At 41.6% G+C, this 20,457-nt stretch overlaps 1 protein-coding gene across 1 annotated transcript in view; it reads right to left on the reverse strand.

The window, feature by feature from the left end:
* The window catches only part of CUBN (cubilin), a 324,592-nt gene that overhangs the window by 149,091 nt on the left and 155,044 nt on the right, over window positions 1-20,457 (reverse strand). The window contains 2 exon segments of the mRNA XM_020966874.2: window positions 15,906-16,075; window positions 19,159-19,333. Coding sequence (XP_020822533.1) covers window positions 15,906-16,075; window positions 19,159-19,333 — 345 coding nt within the window.

The following is a 20,457-nucleotide window of genomic DNA, read 5'->3' on the forward strand; positions in this document are numbered from 1 at the left end:
TCCTCATCTGTGAAATGAGCTGGAGAAGGAAATGGCGAACCACTCCAGTATCTTTGCCAAGAAAACCCCAAATGGGGTCAGGAAGAGTCAGAAACGACTGAAACAACTGAACAGATTTGCCAAGTCTGAAGGAAGGAGAGAAGAAAGGGCAGGAACAGCTATTGGAAAGGTTATGAATCATTCTTTCAGTCTGTGCAAAGCTTCACAGGTTACTCCAAAGGTTGTTGGGAGGAGCAAATGAAATATTTGTAAAGTGCTTGGCACACAGTAGGCACTTAGTAAATGCTTATTCCCTTCCCCCTTCCCCTAGATGGCTCTGTAATGCATTGGGTACCTGCCCTGTGGAGAACTTATTGTAGAACATACATGGACAAGAGGCAGACACAGAGGAGTTGCAAGTTGAACCATTGGAGGGAGCATCAACACTGATGATATTACACATTTAAAGAATTATCATCACTTGTTAGTGTGTATGCTTTACCCAAAACTGTGACTATAAATTTTTTCATATGGAGAAAAAACACCTAGGGGAGGGGTGGAGACCAGGCACAATCTTGCCAAGAGAGGAAGTGGTCCAGCTCCTCCCCCACCCCAAGGCCCAATGGGAAAGGAAGGTGAGCCCAGGAGAGGGTTACCACAATGCTAGAACACTGGGCCAGTTGGGGCATAAAGGGTAAAGCACAGGCATGGTGACTGGTGGCAGAGGAAGCCTCACCCTTCCAGAGTAGAAGGCATGCACTACCCACTATTTATTCCCAGAGACAAAGTCCCACTCACCCCGTGCTAGCTAAAGCTCCGCCTTTACAGGGATCAAAGGCCAAGTGTTTCTGGGCCTGGTGAAACATTTTTATGCATATGTGATTTAAAAAGGAAAAAGTTAGAATAGAAGAATGGAAAACTGGGGTTTTTCCACATGGCTCAGGCAATCAGTTTCTAGTTAGAGACATCAAAGAATTGTTTTTTGTTTTGTTTTTAGGAAGAAAGCACAAAAGAGATAGCTGCCTGAAGTCCCCAGGAGACTCAACTCTGTAGAATTCTGAAAAGGAAAGTATTGAAATGGGAATTTTACTCTGATCACTCTGAATCTGGCCTGCAGGAAATCAGTGGCTCCATATGTGGAGTAAGTACAGGGAGGGAAGCTCCCTGTGTGAAGGAACATAGGATCTGAGATAGAGTCATGGGAAGAAGGGAGAAATGCTACAAGGTACTACAATAAACATGAACCTTGGGTGAAGTGATTTATCTGATCAAAGGCAAATAGCTAACAGGGTACCCCACAAAAAACCAGCTCAGCGGGGCTTTGTAGAGGCACACAGTGAAACCTCTGCACCTGGGCTTCTCTGTGCCCATTCTTTCTGAGGTGTTTGTGTCAAGCTCTGGGACCTCCAATGCTGTGGAAGCCAGTGGGGTCCCTCTCTTTGGAGAGCAGTGGGTGGAGCTGAAGGCAAAAGTCTAACAATCTAGCTCCTCCACATCCTTCCAAAAGAAGCCGACAGCCTCTGACCCTTTGACCTGTTAGTGAAGTTTGGCTCTCCATGGCAACTCCATCAAAATACCTTACACAAAGGGAGAGTGGCTTTTCTGACTGGCAGCCAGGACCTCTCCTATCAGAGGTGCCAGCTTTCACGGCTTATCTCATACTTTCTGCCCTCTTCTGTTTGCCTTTCCTTAGAGTGGCACAACTGGATGGTATGGCACTGTATGCAAGCCAACACTATGCTGCAAGAGGCAGTGGGGGTACGGAGATTGGGGGAAGGGGCAGGGGTCACAGAACAGCACCCGGTTGCTTGGCTCTTGGTTTCATGATTCTAGGGAAGGGAATACAAGAGGCTTTCCCTCTCATTAAGCCTGGGGATGTTAGATGTGAGTCTGTGGCTGCAAACTAATAATAATAATAATAATTTTTACTATCTACTGTTTATATGTCTTAGGGCTACTCAAATGGGTGACTGATGACTTAAACAGACCTCTTTCTGGAGAGCAAAATGCTCGTGATAAACCTGCCACCATTGTGGGCATGAGAGAGAGAGAGAGAGAGAGAGAGAGAGAGAGAGAGAGAGAGAGAGAGAGAAGAATGCAAGTGAGAAGGCTTGCATTCATTTATCTATTCTTTTGAGCTGATATTCATGAATTAAACATTTTCCACTCCGTCATCTCCATGAGGCCTCTGGTAAGAGAAGTTCAGGGGCTTGTAATATGAGAGAATGAAGGGGCCAAGGAAAGGGGAACCTTGGCAGCTTTCCCAACATTTCCTTGTGCTAGAAAAGATGACATAGTTTAAAGTATTTGTACATTTCAAAGTGTGATATAAGATGAAAATGTATTTTGATACATGTATATGAATGTGTCTGCTTATATATAGAAAAAAAGAGAGACAAAAACAGAGAGAGGGAGGGAGAGAGAGAGGAGAGAGAGGTCGGGAGAGGGGGGTTGAGAGGGAGGAGACAATAAGGGAGGGAGGGAGAGAGACAGAGAGAGACACACAGACAGAGAGCAAGGGAGGGAGAGAGGTAATTTTCTCCAGGAAGGTGATATTTTTAAGAGTCTAAAGGATAATCATAGTGTCAGTATGCTTACACCTTAGACATGCTTCTTGTAAGGATTGTTGAAATATACAGGATTGCTGATATATAATTAAAAAATAAATCAGTGAATGTTACATTTGGCAGAGATCTTAAATATAGTAGAAAAAAAGAGAACATTTGGAGGCAGAATACCTGAGTTTAAGTCCTAAGGGCTTAGATTTAGAGCCGAAGGAGGCTTGGCAGTCACTGAGCCCAACTCCCTCATTTTATAGCTGAAAAAATAGCCCAGCAAGGCCGAGCAGCTTCCCAGGCTCACCCAACTCTTAACTGGAAAAGCTGGGATTAGAACCCAGGACTTCCTGACTCCAGTCTTGTGCCCTCATGCCACCTCTCTTAGTCCCACCTGTACCACTGATTCACCGTCTAACCTTGGACAGAGGCTTGTGGGGAGGATCAAATGATGTAATGCGTGTAATATACAATGTAACCTTCAAGTTTAACTAATCCAACTGTCTCACTTTCCCAGCTGTGGGAATGGTGGCAGAGAGATAGGGAGGGGCTTCTGCCCAGTAAAACAAGACAGTCAGTGGCAGAATTAAGACTTTAGCACCCAAAAGAGTAGTAGGCTGTCTTGGCTGAGAGTGAGCTCCCTGTCATTGAGGATCGTCAGGTTGATTCCGGCTGGGGACATATTGCAGAAAAAAAGGATACAAGGGGTAGAGATTGAATTAGATGAACCCTGGGGTCCCTTCTAAATCTAAGCCTATTATTCTAGTTTAGAAATTAGTAAAGAGTCACAAGAGAAAGGAAACCAACCTAAAATGTATACTTTCAGCAAAGGCTGCATTGCATAGGAGTTGAATTCAAATCTTGCCTCAGACATTTACCGTATGATCTTGGGCAAGTCATTTTTTATCTTCTCTGAGTCCATTTGTAAAATGGGCATAATAATAACACTTGACTCAAAATGTTGTAATGTGTACCAAATAAGATTACTACTGCTGGAGCAGCTAGGTGACGCAGTAGATAGAACTCCGGCCTTGGAGTCAGGAGGACCTGAGTTCAAATCCAGCCTCAGACAGTTAACACTTACTAGCTGTGTGACCCTGGGCAAGTCACTTAACCCTGACTGCCTCACCAAAAAAACCCCCAAAACCTACTGCTGCTGCTGCTGGTGCTACTACCACCATCATACTACTACTGCTGCTGCTTCTATTACCACCACTATCACTACTACTACTATTAATGATGATGATGGAGAGAAAGGGGGGTAGGGGAGAGAGACAGAGAGAGAAAGAGAGAGATCATAAGATTTGCAAAGGATTTTACAAATTCATCTCATTGAATCCTCACAAAATTCTGCAAGGTAGGTGCAATGACTATCCCCATTTTACAGATGAGGAAATTGATGGTCAAGTATCTGAGGAAGGATTTGAACTCAGGTGTTCCTGACTCTCAGTCCAGCCCTCCATCTACTTCCCAACCTAGCTGCCTGTAAATGTGAGTTGTTATTACTACCTAAAAGAGCAGTGGTTCTTAATCTCCTTTTTGTGTTATGGACCTCTTTGGTGGTCTGGTGAAGCCTACAAAACCCTTTCTCAGAATGTTTTTAAATAATTGAAGGAAATGCTATTTCAGTTAAAGGTCTGTTGAAAACAAAGATTTAATTGTTTTTCCTTTCCAAGTTCACAGACCCCTTGAAATCTACCCAAAGGTCCCTTGGGGATCTGTGGGACCCAGGTTAAGAACCCCTGATTCAGAGCTAGTAGGGATTAGCACATCATTTAGGTCAGTCCCCTCATCTTAGAAAACTGACACCCAGAAGGTTATGTGACTTTCTACAGATCACATGGGAGGCAAGCAGCAAAGCTGGGCTCTCTTCCTCCAATTCTACTGCTTTTTCCCAGTATACCATATTGCCTCTCTCTTTTGATTTCCACCCTGTAATTCTCTACAGATAAATAAAATTATATACCTTAGCTTCAGCAATAAGATCTTTGTGTAGGCAAAATAGGGATCTATGTGAATATGATTACATTTTCATTTTTTTTAAATTGGTGTTCTTAGCTGCATTCCAAATTTCCTGAAAATTAAGGGAATCATCCAATTTTCACAAAAATGAAAAAAATCCAGAGATTATATCGAATTTTTATATGGATTCCATCAGTAGACCTGTATTTGAAACCTCTTTAGTTTAGCAGAACCTACAAAAACTTGAAATTGTTTGGAATACCACTGGAGAACTCAGGATTACCTCCATGCCTCTGAGAATGATCAGAGCAGAACTTCCGATAACAACATCAACCCTAATACCTGGAATGTGTATAGCACTTTAAGGTGTATAAAGTGCTTTACATATCTCATTTTACTTCACAGCTACCCTGGCAAGTAGATTCTATTATTATCCTACATTACAGAATTACATTTTAAAATTATATGGTCCATGGGTATCTTTACATATGGATTAGTGAACCCCATTTCTATTGGACTTTGACATCCCTGGGCTGGATACCTGCCAATGCATGGATCTAGATTCTATGATGTTAAATTAGATGGACATATTCCCTTTTTAAAAAAGACACTGATAGAAATAAATTAGATGACCCCTTTTGGCTTCCTCTTTCAGATTTTAACTGTCACCTGATATCTATCCTAAATCTGCCTTGCTCTAATTCACTTGCATTTCTTCTCATCCTAGCCTGTTCATAATTTTCGTAACGTATTAAAAGCTTGGTGGTAGTGTTTCACTATTGCAAAGACTTATAAGCTCCTACTAATTTTAAGTGGATGACATAATCTACCTCAGCTAATGTGAATGATATTTTAAGTTTATGACAATTACTATGTGAAACCTTAACTCTTCTCCTTTCAGAAAGAAATAGCATTGCTGGACAAACCTCGGGAGGTGCTGGGAACATAGAGATTCAATAACTGAAGGTTTTTAGTTATTAGTTTCCCTTATTACAGGACCTGCCTCCCAACACTGTTGTGAAAATCAAATGAGATAATAATTGTGAAGTGCTTAGCACAGTGCCTGGCACATGGGAAATGCCACATTAATGTTTGTTGCCATTGTTATTGTTGTTGTTAAGAACACGAAATGAACCCTAGGCCAGGAGATAATCATTAGTATAGCTTTAATTTTTCACAGCTCAATTTAGAGATGGGAACTGTTGTACCTCTTCAAGATTATGTCATTATACCTAATGTAAAAGGTGTGTATGTGGTTTCATCAGCGCAGGAACTCCTAGAGTGGGAACTCCATTCATTGATGCAGATAGCAGTCTGTTTATAACTTAAAAGCTTAACGAGTTAGTTGACTAAGGTTCAGATGGGCTAAGTGACCTGCCCTCGGTCAGACAATGAAAGAGTTGGAATTTGAATTCAGGGCTTTCTAACAACATGTAGAGTACTCTATCTACTACAGCACACTGCTTCAAGGATAATGGAATTTTTAAAAATTCATCTTAATTGTGCTAAAACATATATTGCTGTGACTGGTAATTATGTCATAAAAACATGGTTAATATTAGTGCTTGTTACTTTTTAGTAGCCAGATTTAGAAGCCATATGGCTCAGTTCTAGGGTCTCAGAGAATTTTACTGAAAAATTCCAAAAAGTTGAGATTTCCCAATAGGCTTTTGAAGGTGCCCTGGAGAAATCATATGCTTATGTTCCAGCTATTTTTATTGAAATCCCATTGGCATTAATGCAGGACACAGCTCTGCTGCCCACTGCTTCTCCTTTTTCCCTTCCCCAAAAACCTCAGCAAGATTAAATGACTCACAGTCACTCTACAGAGAGGGTGGTACAAACTTACTTAAGGCATCAAAGCACATGGCCGAGAGCTTCCTCAGTCACATTTTATTTTAATCACATTTCTGACAACTGGCACCTCCTCCTGCGTCTCCTTTTTCTGGGTCTCGGATTGTATGAAAAGCCATTGCACTTGGCCCTTCACAGAATATCAGCTTTCTTCCATTAGTATTTACTGTGTTTCAGTTTGCAGAGGGAGGAATATAAACAACTTAGCATCGAGGTTAAAATTAGTAGAGACTGGAGCACGGGAGAAAGTCTGTTCACCTGAAGCCTAGTTACACCATCTCCTGATTTCCACCCTGTTATTTGCTCTAGACAAGGGGAACTCTGTCCACCTTAGAACTGAGCTTTGCATGCAGGAGAAATAGGCCTGCAGAACACAGATCCTGATCACATTTTCAAAAATGGTTATTTTCTTGCTCAGCCTCTTGCAGACTTTTAGGCAAAAAAAAAAAAAGAGAATTTCACATTATTCATAAACTGATAAAAATCACGTTGAATTTTATATTAAAAAATATTAATAGTGATACATGGTTAAACTAGGACCTTGTAGTTAACAACCTTGGGCAAGTCAAAAGGTCAGAGTTAGGAGGGACCTCAGAGGCCCCCTGGTCTAATTTACTCAGTCTACAGATGAGTAAACTGAGGCCCAAGGAATGATTTGTGCAAAGTCACATAGGTAGTAAGTGTCTAAAGATTTTGAATGGACTTTTTCCCTTAAAAACTCGGTTTCTCCATCTGTAAAATGAAGGGGGATGGCCGAGATAGTTTAAGGCAGAGGTTGGTTTCCTTTGTAATCCTATGTATTGTATTTTTTGCATTGAAAAACATTATTCTGAGAAAGGGTCCATAAGATTCAGCGATGTCCAAAGAGCTCCATAACACCAAAGTGAAGACCCCTTAATCCAAGGTCCCTGATAGTTCTAGATCCTATTGTTAGGAGATGTCCTACCATCTTTATACTCTTTCTTCACTTTTTGTTGGGAACCCGTAGGGAAACACCTTACCACCTCATTATACTATGATTCTAAGCTGTAAGCCCTTTTACAATATCTCATTAATCTCACAAAACCTGGGGGGGAGAATAGTTGGCAAATTTCATTTCCTTTGATGTAAGAGGGAGAAACAGAGGCACTAGGAAGATGATTTGGCTATTTGTAGAAGAGATAATGTATTTGTATTCTCCTGTACCCCCCCCCCATGCTAGGACATTATTCCTTAAATAACATCAAAACATTATTTAGTTGGATTTCAGGCAAATCTGTATACTGGACTCCTATAGATATCAAATTGCATAATGCCTTCACAAATTCCATTCAAATGAGCACATATGAGATTCCCAGCATGGCTGCTTCAGTGGAATGTGCAACAGACAGCATGATCTCTCAAATCAACACATAAACCTCGGGTGTCCAACCAGGGATCTTAACCTCATTTCTACCCCAAGCTCAGTGAGAGAGAGCTCTCCTGGTCCTCCCTTTACTGATTGCCTGGTCTTAAGCTCACCTTCCCTCTAATCTATGATGGCTCTTTCGTGGCTAGCTAATAGCTACCAGCATCTGCTCTCAGGGTTAGTCCTGACTGTGACTCCTATCATTTCTAGCTTCATGGCCATGCACGCCTCCTGACCCAAGGCTGCTTTAAAATTTATAGAAGTGAAGGAGGAAGGGAGTTGAGAATGTGTAGAGGATGAAAGATATTTGCAAGAGGTTTGGATTCAACAGGCATTTAATTCAATAAACATTTATTAAGGGCTTCCTATAGGCAAAGCAAATAATGAATATTGGAGTGCAAAGTCATGGAAAATGAATACCCCCTGAAGTATGTGCAATTTATACGGGACACTGCAGCTGCTATTGGACTCTACGTTCTGGCTAAACAATAAAGAAACAGATAAAAAAAAAAACAGCTGCTTCCAGATTCAGCAGAAGAGTAGTCATTGGTAGGGGAATCCTCTCAGGAAATTATCCAGCCTGTTAAAGTCATAAATCTAAGCGAGGAAGGACGGAAGCTATTCCATTACTCATTATAGCAGCTTTTGCCAGATTGGGGGAAACAGCCTAAGACTCTCTTAGGTCTTTACATTTTTCTCCAACACTTGACCATTTTGAAATGAAATCTCTCCATTAAATTCATAGTCACATACTTGACTGTGAATCTGCATTTACTCCTTTTCTTTCTCCATTCTCCATATCCCAGCCCAGGCCTTAAAAGTCTGAGGAGAAGGCCAGCCCCAATCACTGGCCATTGCAAGGGACCATTGCCTCTGCTCCTCATCTGCACTCAGGGCCAGATAATTTGCACCAGTAGCAGGCAATGTAGCTGCCTGGAGGAAAGAAAAAACAATGTAAAATTCTTCCCCTTCCCTTCAGTGGCTTCCTTCCTCTGTGAGTGGCCTTCAAAGCCTGAAAAAATCAACACTGTTAACAGCAAGGCCTCAGCATCTTTGGAAGGGTTTCCATTTTTGCCAGTGTCTGCTTTCTCTAAATGAAACCTCATCAAAAAGCAGAGGCGAGATATGCATCATGGTCCAGGTTTGGCCCATTCTGTCTCTGTTCTCTCCTAATCTGACACAAGGCAAACATTCCATTGTGCTGAGCAAAGAGGATGCTGAGGTCCTCCTGGGATCTCTGCTCCTCTACCTGCCTCTTCAATGATCTTCCCACACTGAGCTGAATGAATCTGGAAAGTAAGAGAAGGTCTGTAATTAAGCAATGAAGCTGGCAGCTAAGTCACTTTCATGCTTGGACTCTGTGGAAGAAAAAATACTGGCTACTATGTGTTGATATGATGGATAATCCCCAACAAGTCTTGAGTCTAAAGGGCTTAAAATTATGCCATTAAAGATAACCTGAGATTATTTGCATCCAACATGGGAAAGCAGCCGCCTCAACCATGTCACAAAATCGCTTTAAATCAGTAGAAACAAAGTGTTCTGATATGTTCCCTTTGGTGCACCATCAGATCAATAACATTCAGGAAATGCACTTTCCTCATTTTAGTTCATGAGATATTGTGAACAAGGTATTTGTGTTAATGGAAGCTCCTCCAGAGTAAGAACTGGTTTGTTTGTATCTTTACACGTCCTAGAGAAGGGGATTTCTGAGCCTCAAGCAACTCTCTAAAAGCCTCCAAGAAAAGGGAGGGAGTCCCCACACCTGATGAACCACAGTTCTCTGCAGTGTCATCACATCCCGGGTTCCAAGCACAACACCTAATAAACCATTGGTGGAACCAGACTGCCCTTGATTCAGCGAGCTCTCGGGGGGGGGGGGGGGGGGGGTGAAAAGACAAAGGCCGAATAAGCAAGAATCGTAATAATTGCACCATCCCATTTCTGCCCCCCGACCCTTTCTTAAGAATAGAGCCATAGGAAACATAACCAAAGGTGCTATGAGTGGAGAGGCAGTTCCACAAGCGGTCTTTGTTTCAGGTTTTTTATCTCTGCAAATTTCCTTCATGTGTTCAATGATCCTTTCATTTCCACAAGGCAAAAGGCAATTCAAGAAGGACTGCTGAGGTTCAGCTGACTGGAATTATGAACTTGACAAAGACAACTACTGCAAATAACAGAATTTGGGAGCTGGAAGGATTCTTTTTTGTTTGTTTTTTTGCTTTTGGAGGCAATGGGGGTTAAGTGACTTGCCCGGTGTCCCACAGCTAGTAAGTATCTGAGGCTGAATTTGAACTCAGGTCCTCCTGACTCTAGGGCTGGTGCCTAGCTCTGCACCACCTAGCTGCCCCCGAGCTGGAAGGATTCTTAGGCGATCATCTAATCTGCTCCTCATTTTATAGATGAGGAAACCTAGAACCAAGAAGATTACATGACATGTCCCAGGTCTCTCTTCCTAGTTTTTGGCAGGAGTGGAACTAAAGACTAGGTTTCTTGATTGGCAGCCAGTACTCTTTCATGTGATATCTAAAATTATGGAATTTTTTTCTGATATGCAAAGAAGACTGCAATAACTAATAGTAGTGGTAGTAGTGGTAGTGGTAGTAGTAGTAGTAGTAGTAGTAGTAGTAGTAGTGGTGGTGGTAATAGTTGTGGTAGTAGTAGAAGTCAGTAGTGGTGGTGGTGGTGGTGGTAGTAGTAGTAGTCGTCAGTAGTAGTAGTAGTGGTGGTGGTAGTAGTAGTCAATAGTAGTAGTAGTAGTAGTACTAGTAACAGTAGTACTAACAGTAGTAGTAGTAAATATAAGCTGACATTTATATAGTGCTTTGAAGATTTACAAAGTGTCGTACATATATCATCTCACTGGAACCTCACAACCATCTAGGTAGTATAATGGTCAGAGCCCTGAACCTGATATAAGGAAAACCTGAGTTCTAATCCCGCCTGAAAGCTACTAGCTGTATAACTCTATGCAAGTCACTCAGCCTTTTTTTAGCCTCAGTTCCTTATTTGTAAAATGGGGATAATAATCATGCCTCCCACCCAAGCTTGTGGTGGTGATAAAAAATCACCATGATATGATGATAATGATCTTTTAAGGTGTGCAACAACATGGTTTACATGTGTTTCCTCATTTGTGAGGTAGGTGCTATTATTCATTAGGCCCATTAGTTCTTCCTGACTCCAACCAACACTCTATCCACTGTGTTACCTGGCTGCCCAAATGAGATAGTTGCCTTAAAGTAGTAAATCTATAGTAACAGTTATTTTTTTTTGTAAAAATAAATATTATGGTGTAGTGGATAGAGAAGTAGATTTGGAATCAGGAAGACCTGAGTTATAATCCTGATTCAAATATTTCCTAGCTGTTTCACTTTGGGCAAGTCCCTTAACCTCTGCCTCAGTTTCCCCATTTGTAAGATGAGCACAACAATAGCACCTATCTCAGTGGCTTGTCATGAGGACCAAATGAGATCCCACATGTAAAGAATTTTGCATATCTTAAAGCCCTATAAACATGCCAGCTTTTATTAACATTACTGATATTGTCATTAGCAATCCTGAGAACTGGTATTACAGGTATTTTTTTCTATTTTATAGATGAGAAAACTGAGACTTAGAAATTTTAAGTGATATGACAGATACTATTTCAGGATTCAGGCATGAAAGTCACCCAGTTTCCTGGCTTTTACATTGACTGATTGTGGATCCTGGAGTCACAACTTTTGGTGACTCAGTTTACCTGTTTATCAAATCTGGACTATAATCCTTGTCATTAACTGCCCTAGGGTAAAAAAAAGAACCAGTGTGAAACCATTTGTCAATGATCTTACGTTTTCATTCCCAGCTATCCAAGCTGGATTAGACGTTAATTTTTTTTATTTCTGACATTCAGAACTTATTTGCTGTTAATAATGAAAAGCTCAAATGAGCTACATTAAAAAAAATTGGAAGTTTCACTGGTGTTTGATTACGATGGATCTTACTAAAGAATCTCATATTGACTGTCTAGGCAACAGGACCAAACAAGTCGCTTGAAGGTCCCCACAATGAATGATTGGCTTCATCCACAGCCGATTGCATAAATATTGTGAAAATTATTGGACTTTATTTGGTTTTTCACATCCAGAAGCCTAAGCTCGGGCCTTTTCCCGTCACCCATCTGGCTATGTAGAAATGAGGAGCATCTCAATGTCTAGCTTTCTCCCTCTCTAGACAGCCAGAGAATAAACCAGCTATGATTTGAAGCCAGGATCCCAACTGAGCCAGGAGAGTCAACACAAAGGCTGTCCTGGGGTCTGTTCCAAGCTTTATATGTGAAGAAAAAACTCAACACACGAGCACAGGGAGCTATAATGCAGACCTCAGAAAGATCCTGGCTGGGTACCCTCTCCGGATCCATCCACCTCTATGCCAACCCTCTGCTAAATCAGGAAGCAGGATAAGTTGGTCTTTTCCCATCTGCCCATTCAGACCAGTCAGTTAATTAGTATTTAAGCACCTACTATGTGCCAGGCACTGTGCTAAGCAGTGGGTATACAAGGAAAGGCAAAAGACAGTGTGCCCTTGAGGAGCTCACAGTCTACAGAGGTAGACAACACACAAACTGTGTACAGGCAAGGATGAACAGGAAATAATCCACAGAAGGAAGGCACTAGAGTTAAGAGGGGTCAGGGAAGACTTCCTGTGGAAGGTGGCATTTTAGCTGGGACTTGAAGGAAGACAGGGCAGCTGGGAGGCAGAGATGAGGAAGAAGAAAGTTCCAGGCATCAGGACAGCCAGTGAAAATACCTGGAACTGAGCATGAAACGTCTAGTTCAAGGAATAGAAAGGTGGCCAGAGTCGCTGCATCGACAAGTACGTGGGGTATGTAAGGTTTGTAAGAAGACTGGACAGGTGGTGGCTGGGACAGGTTATGAAGGGCTTTGAATGCCAAAGAGAAGATTTTAAATGTCATTCTGAAAGTCATACAGAGCCCCTGGCATTTACTGAGTAGAGGGGTGACACGATGGTACCTGTGCTTGAGGTAAATCACTTTGGCAGCTGAACGGAAGACAGACTACAGGGGAGAGCTTTGTGGCAGGCAGCCCCACCAGCAGGCTAGTGCACTAATCCAGCAGGGAGGTGATAGGGGCCTGCACTAGACTGGGGGGTAGTATCAGGGAAGAGAATGGGGCATGTTTGAGAATTATTGTAAAGGTGAAATCGACAGATTGGATGTGGAGTGGGGATGGGGGTGAGAAGGAATATGGAGTCGAGGATGATACCTAGGCTGTGAGCCTGAGGGGCTAGGAAGATGGGGGTGCCCTTGACAATAACAGGGAAGTTGGGATGTGGGGAGGGTTGGGGGGTGAAGATAATGAGTTCAGTTTGGGGCATGTTGAGTTTAAGATGTCTACAGGGACACCCAGTTTAAGATGTCTAATAGGTATAAAGACACAGGTCTCTTTCTAGCCTTGTTCTTCATCAAGTAACAAGTTTCTTTGTGATAATACGAGCTGCGTAGATGTCCTTCACTCCTTCCCTTGACTGGCCCCAATGAATCATAGAAACTGAACCCTGAAAAAGACATCTGTGACCAACCTTTGTGTGATCAAGAATCCCCACTATAACACTTCCAACAAGTCTTAATTTGAAGATTTCCCTTATCTCCAAAGCATCTCATTCATTTTTGGATAGCTCTAAGCCAGGGAATCTCAACCTTTTTTCGTGTATGTCATGGACCCCTTTGGCAGTCTGGCAAAGCACAATGGACCCATCCTCAGCATAATATTTTAATGCATAAATTAAGTATATAGGATTATAAAGGAAATCAATTATATCAAAATATTGAAAAAAATTAAGAACTCTTGCTATAACCATTAATTAATTCCTCTGACACTTACTAGCTATGCAACCCTGAGCAAGTCATTTAACCTGTCTCCCTCAGTTTCCTCAACTGTAAAACGGGGACAATAACATCACCTACTTCTCAGGGTTGTTATGACGATCAAATGAGATAATATTGGTAAGCATGTAGCACAGCATACAGCATAGAGCAAGGTGCTTGATAAATGTTTGTTCCCTCTCCACCCCCACCCCCTTACATCCAACTTAGGTTTGCTTCTTTGCGATTTATACATCTCTCTCCTTTTGGGCCAAGCAAAGCAAGTCAACTCTGTCTTCTACGTGACAGTTACAATGACATATATTCAACATAGCTATCATCATTATCTTTTCTCTACAGTGCTCCAAGTTCACCATCCTTTTCTTTCATCAAAACCTGGCTTCAGGTAGCACAGTGTTAAAAAGGGATATGATAAAATAATGCAAAGCAAGGGGCTATAGATCCCTATTTGGTGCACTTTCCCTTCTTTCAATAATAAACATCTTCACGGGACCACAGAACCTCTGAAGGGGCCTCTTGTGGCCATTGAATCCAAGCCACGCTACGCCATCGGAGACAGGTGGGATGTGTGGTGACCTAGCCTTCACTTGAAGACCTTCATGACCTCTTGAGGCAAACCACAGCATGTTTCCATAACTCTGATGATCAGGAAATGTTTCCTTACCTCAAGCCAATTTACATCGACCTCTATTAGATGACATCTTCCTAAATTAGGCCAATGTCCTAGTTTGTCACGACTGTTACAAAGCCTCACTTAGGCCAGCAATCCAGGTCAAATTCACTTGCTTGTAGTTTTTCAACTCCATTTTCTTCCCCTTTTTGAAAGTTTGTGTGGCATTTCCCCACCTTTGATCCTGTAATTCCTCTCCTGTTCTCTAACATTTTCCCAATATCCCTACCACTGGCTCAGCTGTCACACCCACCATTTCTTTCAGTACACAAGGACATAGCTTCCCTGGACCTGGGGACAAGCTCATTGAAGGCATTTAGGTACCATCCTCTTACTTTCCCTTTACTTATCTGGGGTATCCACTCCCTATGAACTATATTTTTTTCTGCTCTTCCTAGTACAAAAGTCATCTTCCTTGGAAGAGAAATCAGAAATAAAGTAGAAAACTGCCCAGTTCTGCCTTTTCTCCCAGGCTCCTCATCCTTCTTTCATCCTCCTCTTTTCTCTAATCCAGCTCCATAGACCCTGCCATCTTTGTTGTCCTTTACTTTCCTCATTAACTTCCACTTGTCCTGAACTTTAGCATTCCTGACACTCTTTTTACAGGGCCATGCCATTCTTTTGCATTTGTCCTTTATTACTTGACTTTGTGTTTGCCTTTAAGTTGATATAGGAAATCCCTGTGCATCCACACTATTTTTTTAGACAATTTCTCTTCACTCTCATAAGAATTGTTTCTCTTTGTGTCTCCAAAATACAATTTGAGCAGCTCAGTGGTACAAAGTAGAATAAAGAGCTGGGCCTGGACTCAGAAAGATATGAGTTCAAATTCAGCCTCAGACACTTACTAGCTGTGTGACCCTGGGCAAGTCATTTGACCTTCATTTGCCTCAATTTCCTCATATGAAAAATGGGGATAATAATAGCATTTATCTCCCAGAGTTATTAGGGAAATAAAAAAGAGATAATGTTTGTAAAGAGCTTAGCAGAATACCTGGTACATAGTAAACACTTAATAAATGCTCTTTCTCTCTTTCTGTCACTATCTCATTCATATTCTCTCTCTCTCTCTCCCCCCCCCCTCCCTCTCCTCTCCTCCCTCTCTCCTCCTCTCCTCTCTCCCTCCTCTCTCTCCCTCTCTCTCTCTCTCTCTCTCTCTCTCTCTCTCTCTCTCTCTCTCTCTCTGTCTCCCCCTCCCCCATCACTCCTGGATAACTTTCCCTTCTTCATTCAAAAGGTAAAGGAACCCATGAGGGAACATGATATTCTGAATCTGATTGTCACCAAGAAGTAAGAACTTATTGTTGGGGTGGAAATGACGGGAACCTTGGTGGAAATAACCTCTCAGTCTTACAATTTAGGATAGCAAAGGCAAGAAAAAATAGGAAGAGGCAGACACAAACCCTAGTTTTTAGAGAGCAGATTTCAAATGATGCAGAAAAATCTAAGAATTGAAAATACGGTAAATAATAAAAAGCATTCAGCATATGCCTTTCATTTCACATAAGAACAAACAAACGAATGCAGTGAATATGTGGTGAAAATCAGTCCGCTTGTTACCATTAACACTAGGATTTGTTAGAAATAATGCCTGGAGCATTTGCCACTTACAGTAATACATGCATCCTGGAGTTCAAAGTCAATGTCAGTGAAGTTTAAGAGAATGTGATGGTCTCTGTCCACTTGAATAACCCAGGAACAGTCTGTGTTCCTCCTGTAGGACCTGGGGTAATTTGGAGAATGGATTTCTCCACTGGAAGCCTGGAAAATTCCCCCACAACCTGCAGGACAGAAATCCAACCAATCCATGAGAAAACTATTCCATATTTAAACTTCTCTCCTTTTCATGCTACAATTCCCTTGGCAATTAGAAAATCTCTTTTAATATGCTATCCTACTGAATGTCCAATGAAGTAAATTTATGTGATGATTTCCCACTCAATTAAATCTTTGCAAAAATGAGAAAATAAAAGAACTGTAATTACTTAAATACTGAAGGGAGAAGGGATAAAAATTAAATCCAGTGAAGTCGTTTCTGTGATCTAAGTAAAATCTACTTTTAATCAAACACTTGTTCAGTATTCTTTAATACTATGAAATATCAATGTTAATTATGCTTTCTCCATGAACATGGATAATTTAGATATTCTAAGTACTCCAGATTGGCCTTGGTACACTGCATTCTAAAGGAAATGAGACTTCGATGCCTCCAATACCCTCTCTGCCCCTATCTACCTTCTAAGCCCAACTCAAACGCTACCAGGTACACCAGGTCTTCCCTCACCTCACAGCTCAGTGACCATCTTCCCTTGGGAAGCTCACATACCACATTGCTTTGGGACATCTGTGATGTACGCATAGCACTTTGTAATTTAGTCACGTGTGTTTTGTCACATAACCCTATTAAATTATAAGCCCCTTGTGGGCAGAGACTGTTTCTTATTTTCATGCCACTCTCATACCACAATAGAAACTTTACAAATGTTTTTTGAATAAATCAATATTGTATGTATACACATATATATGAATATATGTGCACATGTATGTATGTGTGTATACACATACACACACACTCACATTAAGGGAGAGAAAGTTGTTGTTTAGTCATTTTTCAGTCATGTCCAACTCTTCATGACCCATTTGGGGTTTTCTTGGCAAGGATATTGGAATGGTTTGCCATTCCCTTCTCCAGCCCATTTTATAGATAAGGAAACTGAAGCAAACAGGGTTAAGTGATTTGCCCAGGGTCACACAGCTATTAGGTGTCTGAGGCCAGATTTGAACTCAAGAAGATGAGTCTTCCTGACTCCACACCCAGCGCTCTATCCACTGTGCCACCTACACCTCCCTGGCTTCTTTTACGTCCCAACTAAAATTCCACCTTCTACAGGAAACCTTTCCTAAACCCTCTAAATTCTAGTATTTTTCCTCTTTTCATTATTTCCTATTTATCCTGTCTATAGCTTGATTTATATAGGTTTGTTTACATGTTGTCTTGCCCATTAGACTGTAAGCTCCTTGAGGGCAGGGACTGTCTTTTGCCTCTTTTTGTATCCCCAGTGCTTAGCACAGTACCAGGTACATAGTATGTACCTAATCAATATTTACTGAATTAAATCTCATTTACTGGTTCTTCATCTAGATAAGAGGTGCCTAACACATGGCTTCCTGGCCCAGTGCAGCCTGAACCAGATTAAAATGTAATTGGGAAATATTTAACAAAATAAATAAAAATACAGTAGACCATGGATAATGTTAATGTATGGTTTTCTAAGTCAGCAGGGATCCTTACATACAATTTAGTGGCCCCATTTCTATTTGGGTTGACACCCCTAATCCAGATCACATCCTCTATTAATGAGTGACCCTCAAATCTCCGTCTTATATTCTCTTCTCTTTCAATGCTATACGAATTCACTTTGTGATTGCATCACCTGTCATGGGTTCAATGATGAAGCTAATTCCCAGATCTAATTATCCAGGCCTAGTCTCTCTTCTGAGCTACAGTTCCATACCACCAATTGCCTTTTGGACATCTCAAAGAGGATGTTCTATAGGCATTCCAGTTCCACATGTCCACAACTGAACACATCATCATCCCCTCCCACCCGAACCCTGCACCACTTTATAACTGCTCTATTGCCGTCTAGAGCACCGTGGTCCTTCTAGTTGCCCAGTTCTGCACCATCAGCATCATTCTTAATCCCTCTCTCTTACCTCACCCAATCCATTGTCAAACATGTTGTTTATACCTTCAAAGTTTCTCTTCCATATGTCCCTTCTCTCCACTCTTCCCCACTCCATGTGCCCCAGTGAGGGTTCTCCCAGTCTCTTGTGTAGATTACTGTAACAGCCTTCTAACTGGTCTCTGGGCCTCAGGCCTCTCCCCACTCCCCACATCCAAGATGATTTTTCTAAAGCATAGATCTGACCATGTCATGGCAAAATCTCCTATAAAATGCATTCTAATGGCTCCCTATTCCTCCAGGTTTAAGTGTAAACTGTTCTCCTTGGCACTTAAAAGTTCTTCGAAACCCGGCCCTTTCCAACCTTTCCAGTTTTCTTACAGTTATGCTTGTACACTTACAGACATTTTGTAATAAAGCTTCGCTAGTCTACTTGCTATTCCTCTCACACAATATGCCATTTCCTCCTTCCACACTTTTGCACTGGCCATTCCCCCAAAACTGGAACGTTCTCCCCCTAAACTTCTACTTCCTAGATTCCCCAGGGGTGGGGAGCCTGCGGCTTTAAGGCCACATGTGCCCCTCTAGGTCCTCAAGTGCAGCCCTTTGGGGCCACATGTGGCCTCGAGGCTGCAGTTAACCCACGGCTGCACCTAGCTGCTTCAAACCTCACCATCTGCAAGAGGCCTTTCCTGGTCTCCCAGCTGATAGTGCCTTCCTCTCTCAGGTTACCTTCCCTCTACTCTCTCTTCACCTTCCTGGCTGCTCTCCTTGGGATGTCCTCTGGTCTGTTAGTGTCCTCAAGACATGATGCCTAGAGCTGAACACACTACTCTAGGTAGAATCTGACCAAGACAGTGGGAACATCATAGAATGAATTTTCATTATAGGCTTAGGTCCACAACTAGTTAATAGATTTAGTTTCTAGTCAAAAATGAGGATTTCCTGTGAGTTTCTGAACTCTGTCTATGGCACTATGTACATCAGATAAGCTGTGTCAATTGCTTTCAGATCTGAGGGAGAGGGGGAGGGGGAGGAAGTGGAAAGTGGGAGGTGACACACTTTTCTCCAATGATTATTAATAAGCTTTATATAATAATAAGATTTATTAATTGAGCCTTTCATAAGTGCTTAGTTGGAGATCCTTAAATGGGCTGTTTGAATTTTGATGCGCTCACCTCCAGGGATCTCTTGCCATGAGGCATTGAAACCCCTCCCATTTATACTGCTGTCAGTCTTGAATCTGACGGCCACTGAATTGCCAGAGCTTGACATTTGCAGGGGGTTCTGTCTTGATCTGGAAGAACACAACTGAACCATCCTAGGAGAATGAAAATCAGGGCCACCATAGACCTGGAATGGATGACAGAAAGAAAAGGCTTCCATTAAGTATCCCATTTAAGCAGTTGCTGACCATCCCTTGGTCTATTTGTACTAACATCAGCTCCTATATCCTAATTCTGAGCACTCTAAAAGCTTTAAGTCTTACTGGACTATTTTATTATCATGTTTTAAAAATCCTGAATGGATGAACTTTAAACATAATTCTACGCTTTCAAAGGCATTCCCTCTGCTCCAGAAACAGACAAATTGACTATATGAGAAACATGTGCTTTCCTAAACTATTTGGGGATTGTCTCATCAGCAAGAATGGTAGGAATTAGGTAAGAGGGATTCTTTTCCCAAATTCAGGGAAAAATAATCGAGCTTTAGAGGAAGTTCTCATTCTCTCTCTCTCTCTCTCTCTCTCTCTCTCTCTCTCTCTCTCTCTCTCTCTCTCTCTCTCTGTTTCTCTGTTTCCTCTCTCTTGCTACTTTTCATAAACTTTTCCATGGGAATGTCAAAGCAGATAAAGAGGTCTGATTTTCTAACTCTTGGGCATATGTATTTATATGTACATGTGTGCACATAAATATATATGTGTATATAGTTACAAACATCCTCATAAAGATAATTCTATAGACTAAGCATTCCCAACCCAAGAGTTTTCATTTTCTTTTCAGTTTTTCTGAAACTGGAATATATCAGGTTGTCTATTTGTAGTTATTTGCTGGCAAGAAGAAAGATAGTATACAGAGTCTAAGGGTGGCGAAGTTGGCACTTGGTTCTCCAGCTTTTCATATTTCATTAATTGCAGCAAACTTCAACAAATAGGTAGATACACAAAAACCAGAAATTGGGCAAAACTGTCCATAAAGTTGGTGAGGTTGGTCTTCAGTGCCTGTCCACCTCTGCTTTGTCATTCTTCTCCATCCTCCAGGTACCTCTGCCCCTACTGTCTGCATCCTGCTCCCTGGCTCCAAAGTCACTGTCTGTACTCACTTTGTGTCCTATCCATCCCTACTTTCATCTGTGCCCTCTGATCCAAAATTGCTCCCTTTAATTAATATTTCCACAGCCTCAATGCCTTAATATCAGCTAACTTACAGTAGGAAAGGAGATTGATTAAATGAAATCATGCAAAGGAGTGAAGATCT

The sequence above is a fragment of the Phascolarctos cinereus genome, unplaced genomic scaffold (genome assembly GCF_003287225.1).
Source record: "Phascolarctos cinereus isolate Bilbo 61053 unplaced genomic scaffold, phaCin_HiC Scaffold_1;HRSCAF=81, whole genome shotgun sequence".
Taxonomy (NCBI): Eukaryota; Metazoa; Chordata; class Mammalia; order Diprotodontia; family Phascolarctidae; genus Phascolarctos; species Phascolarctos cinereus.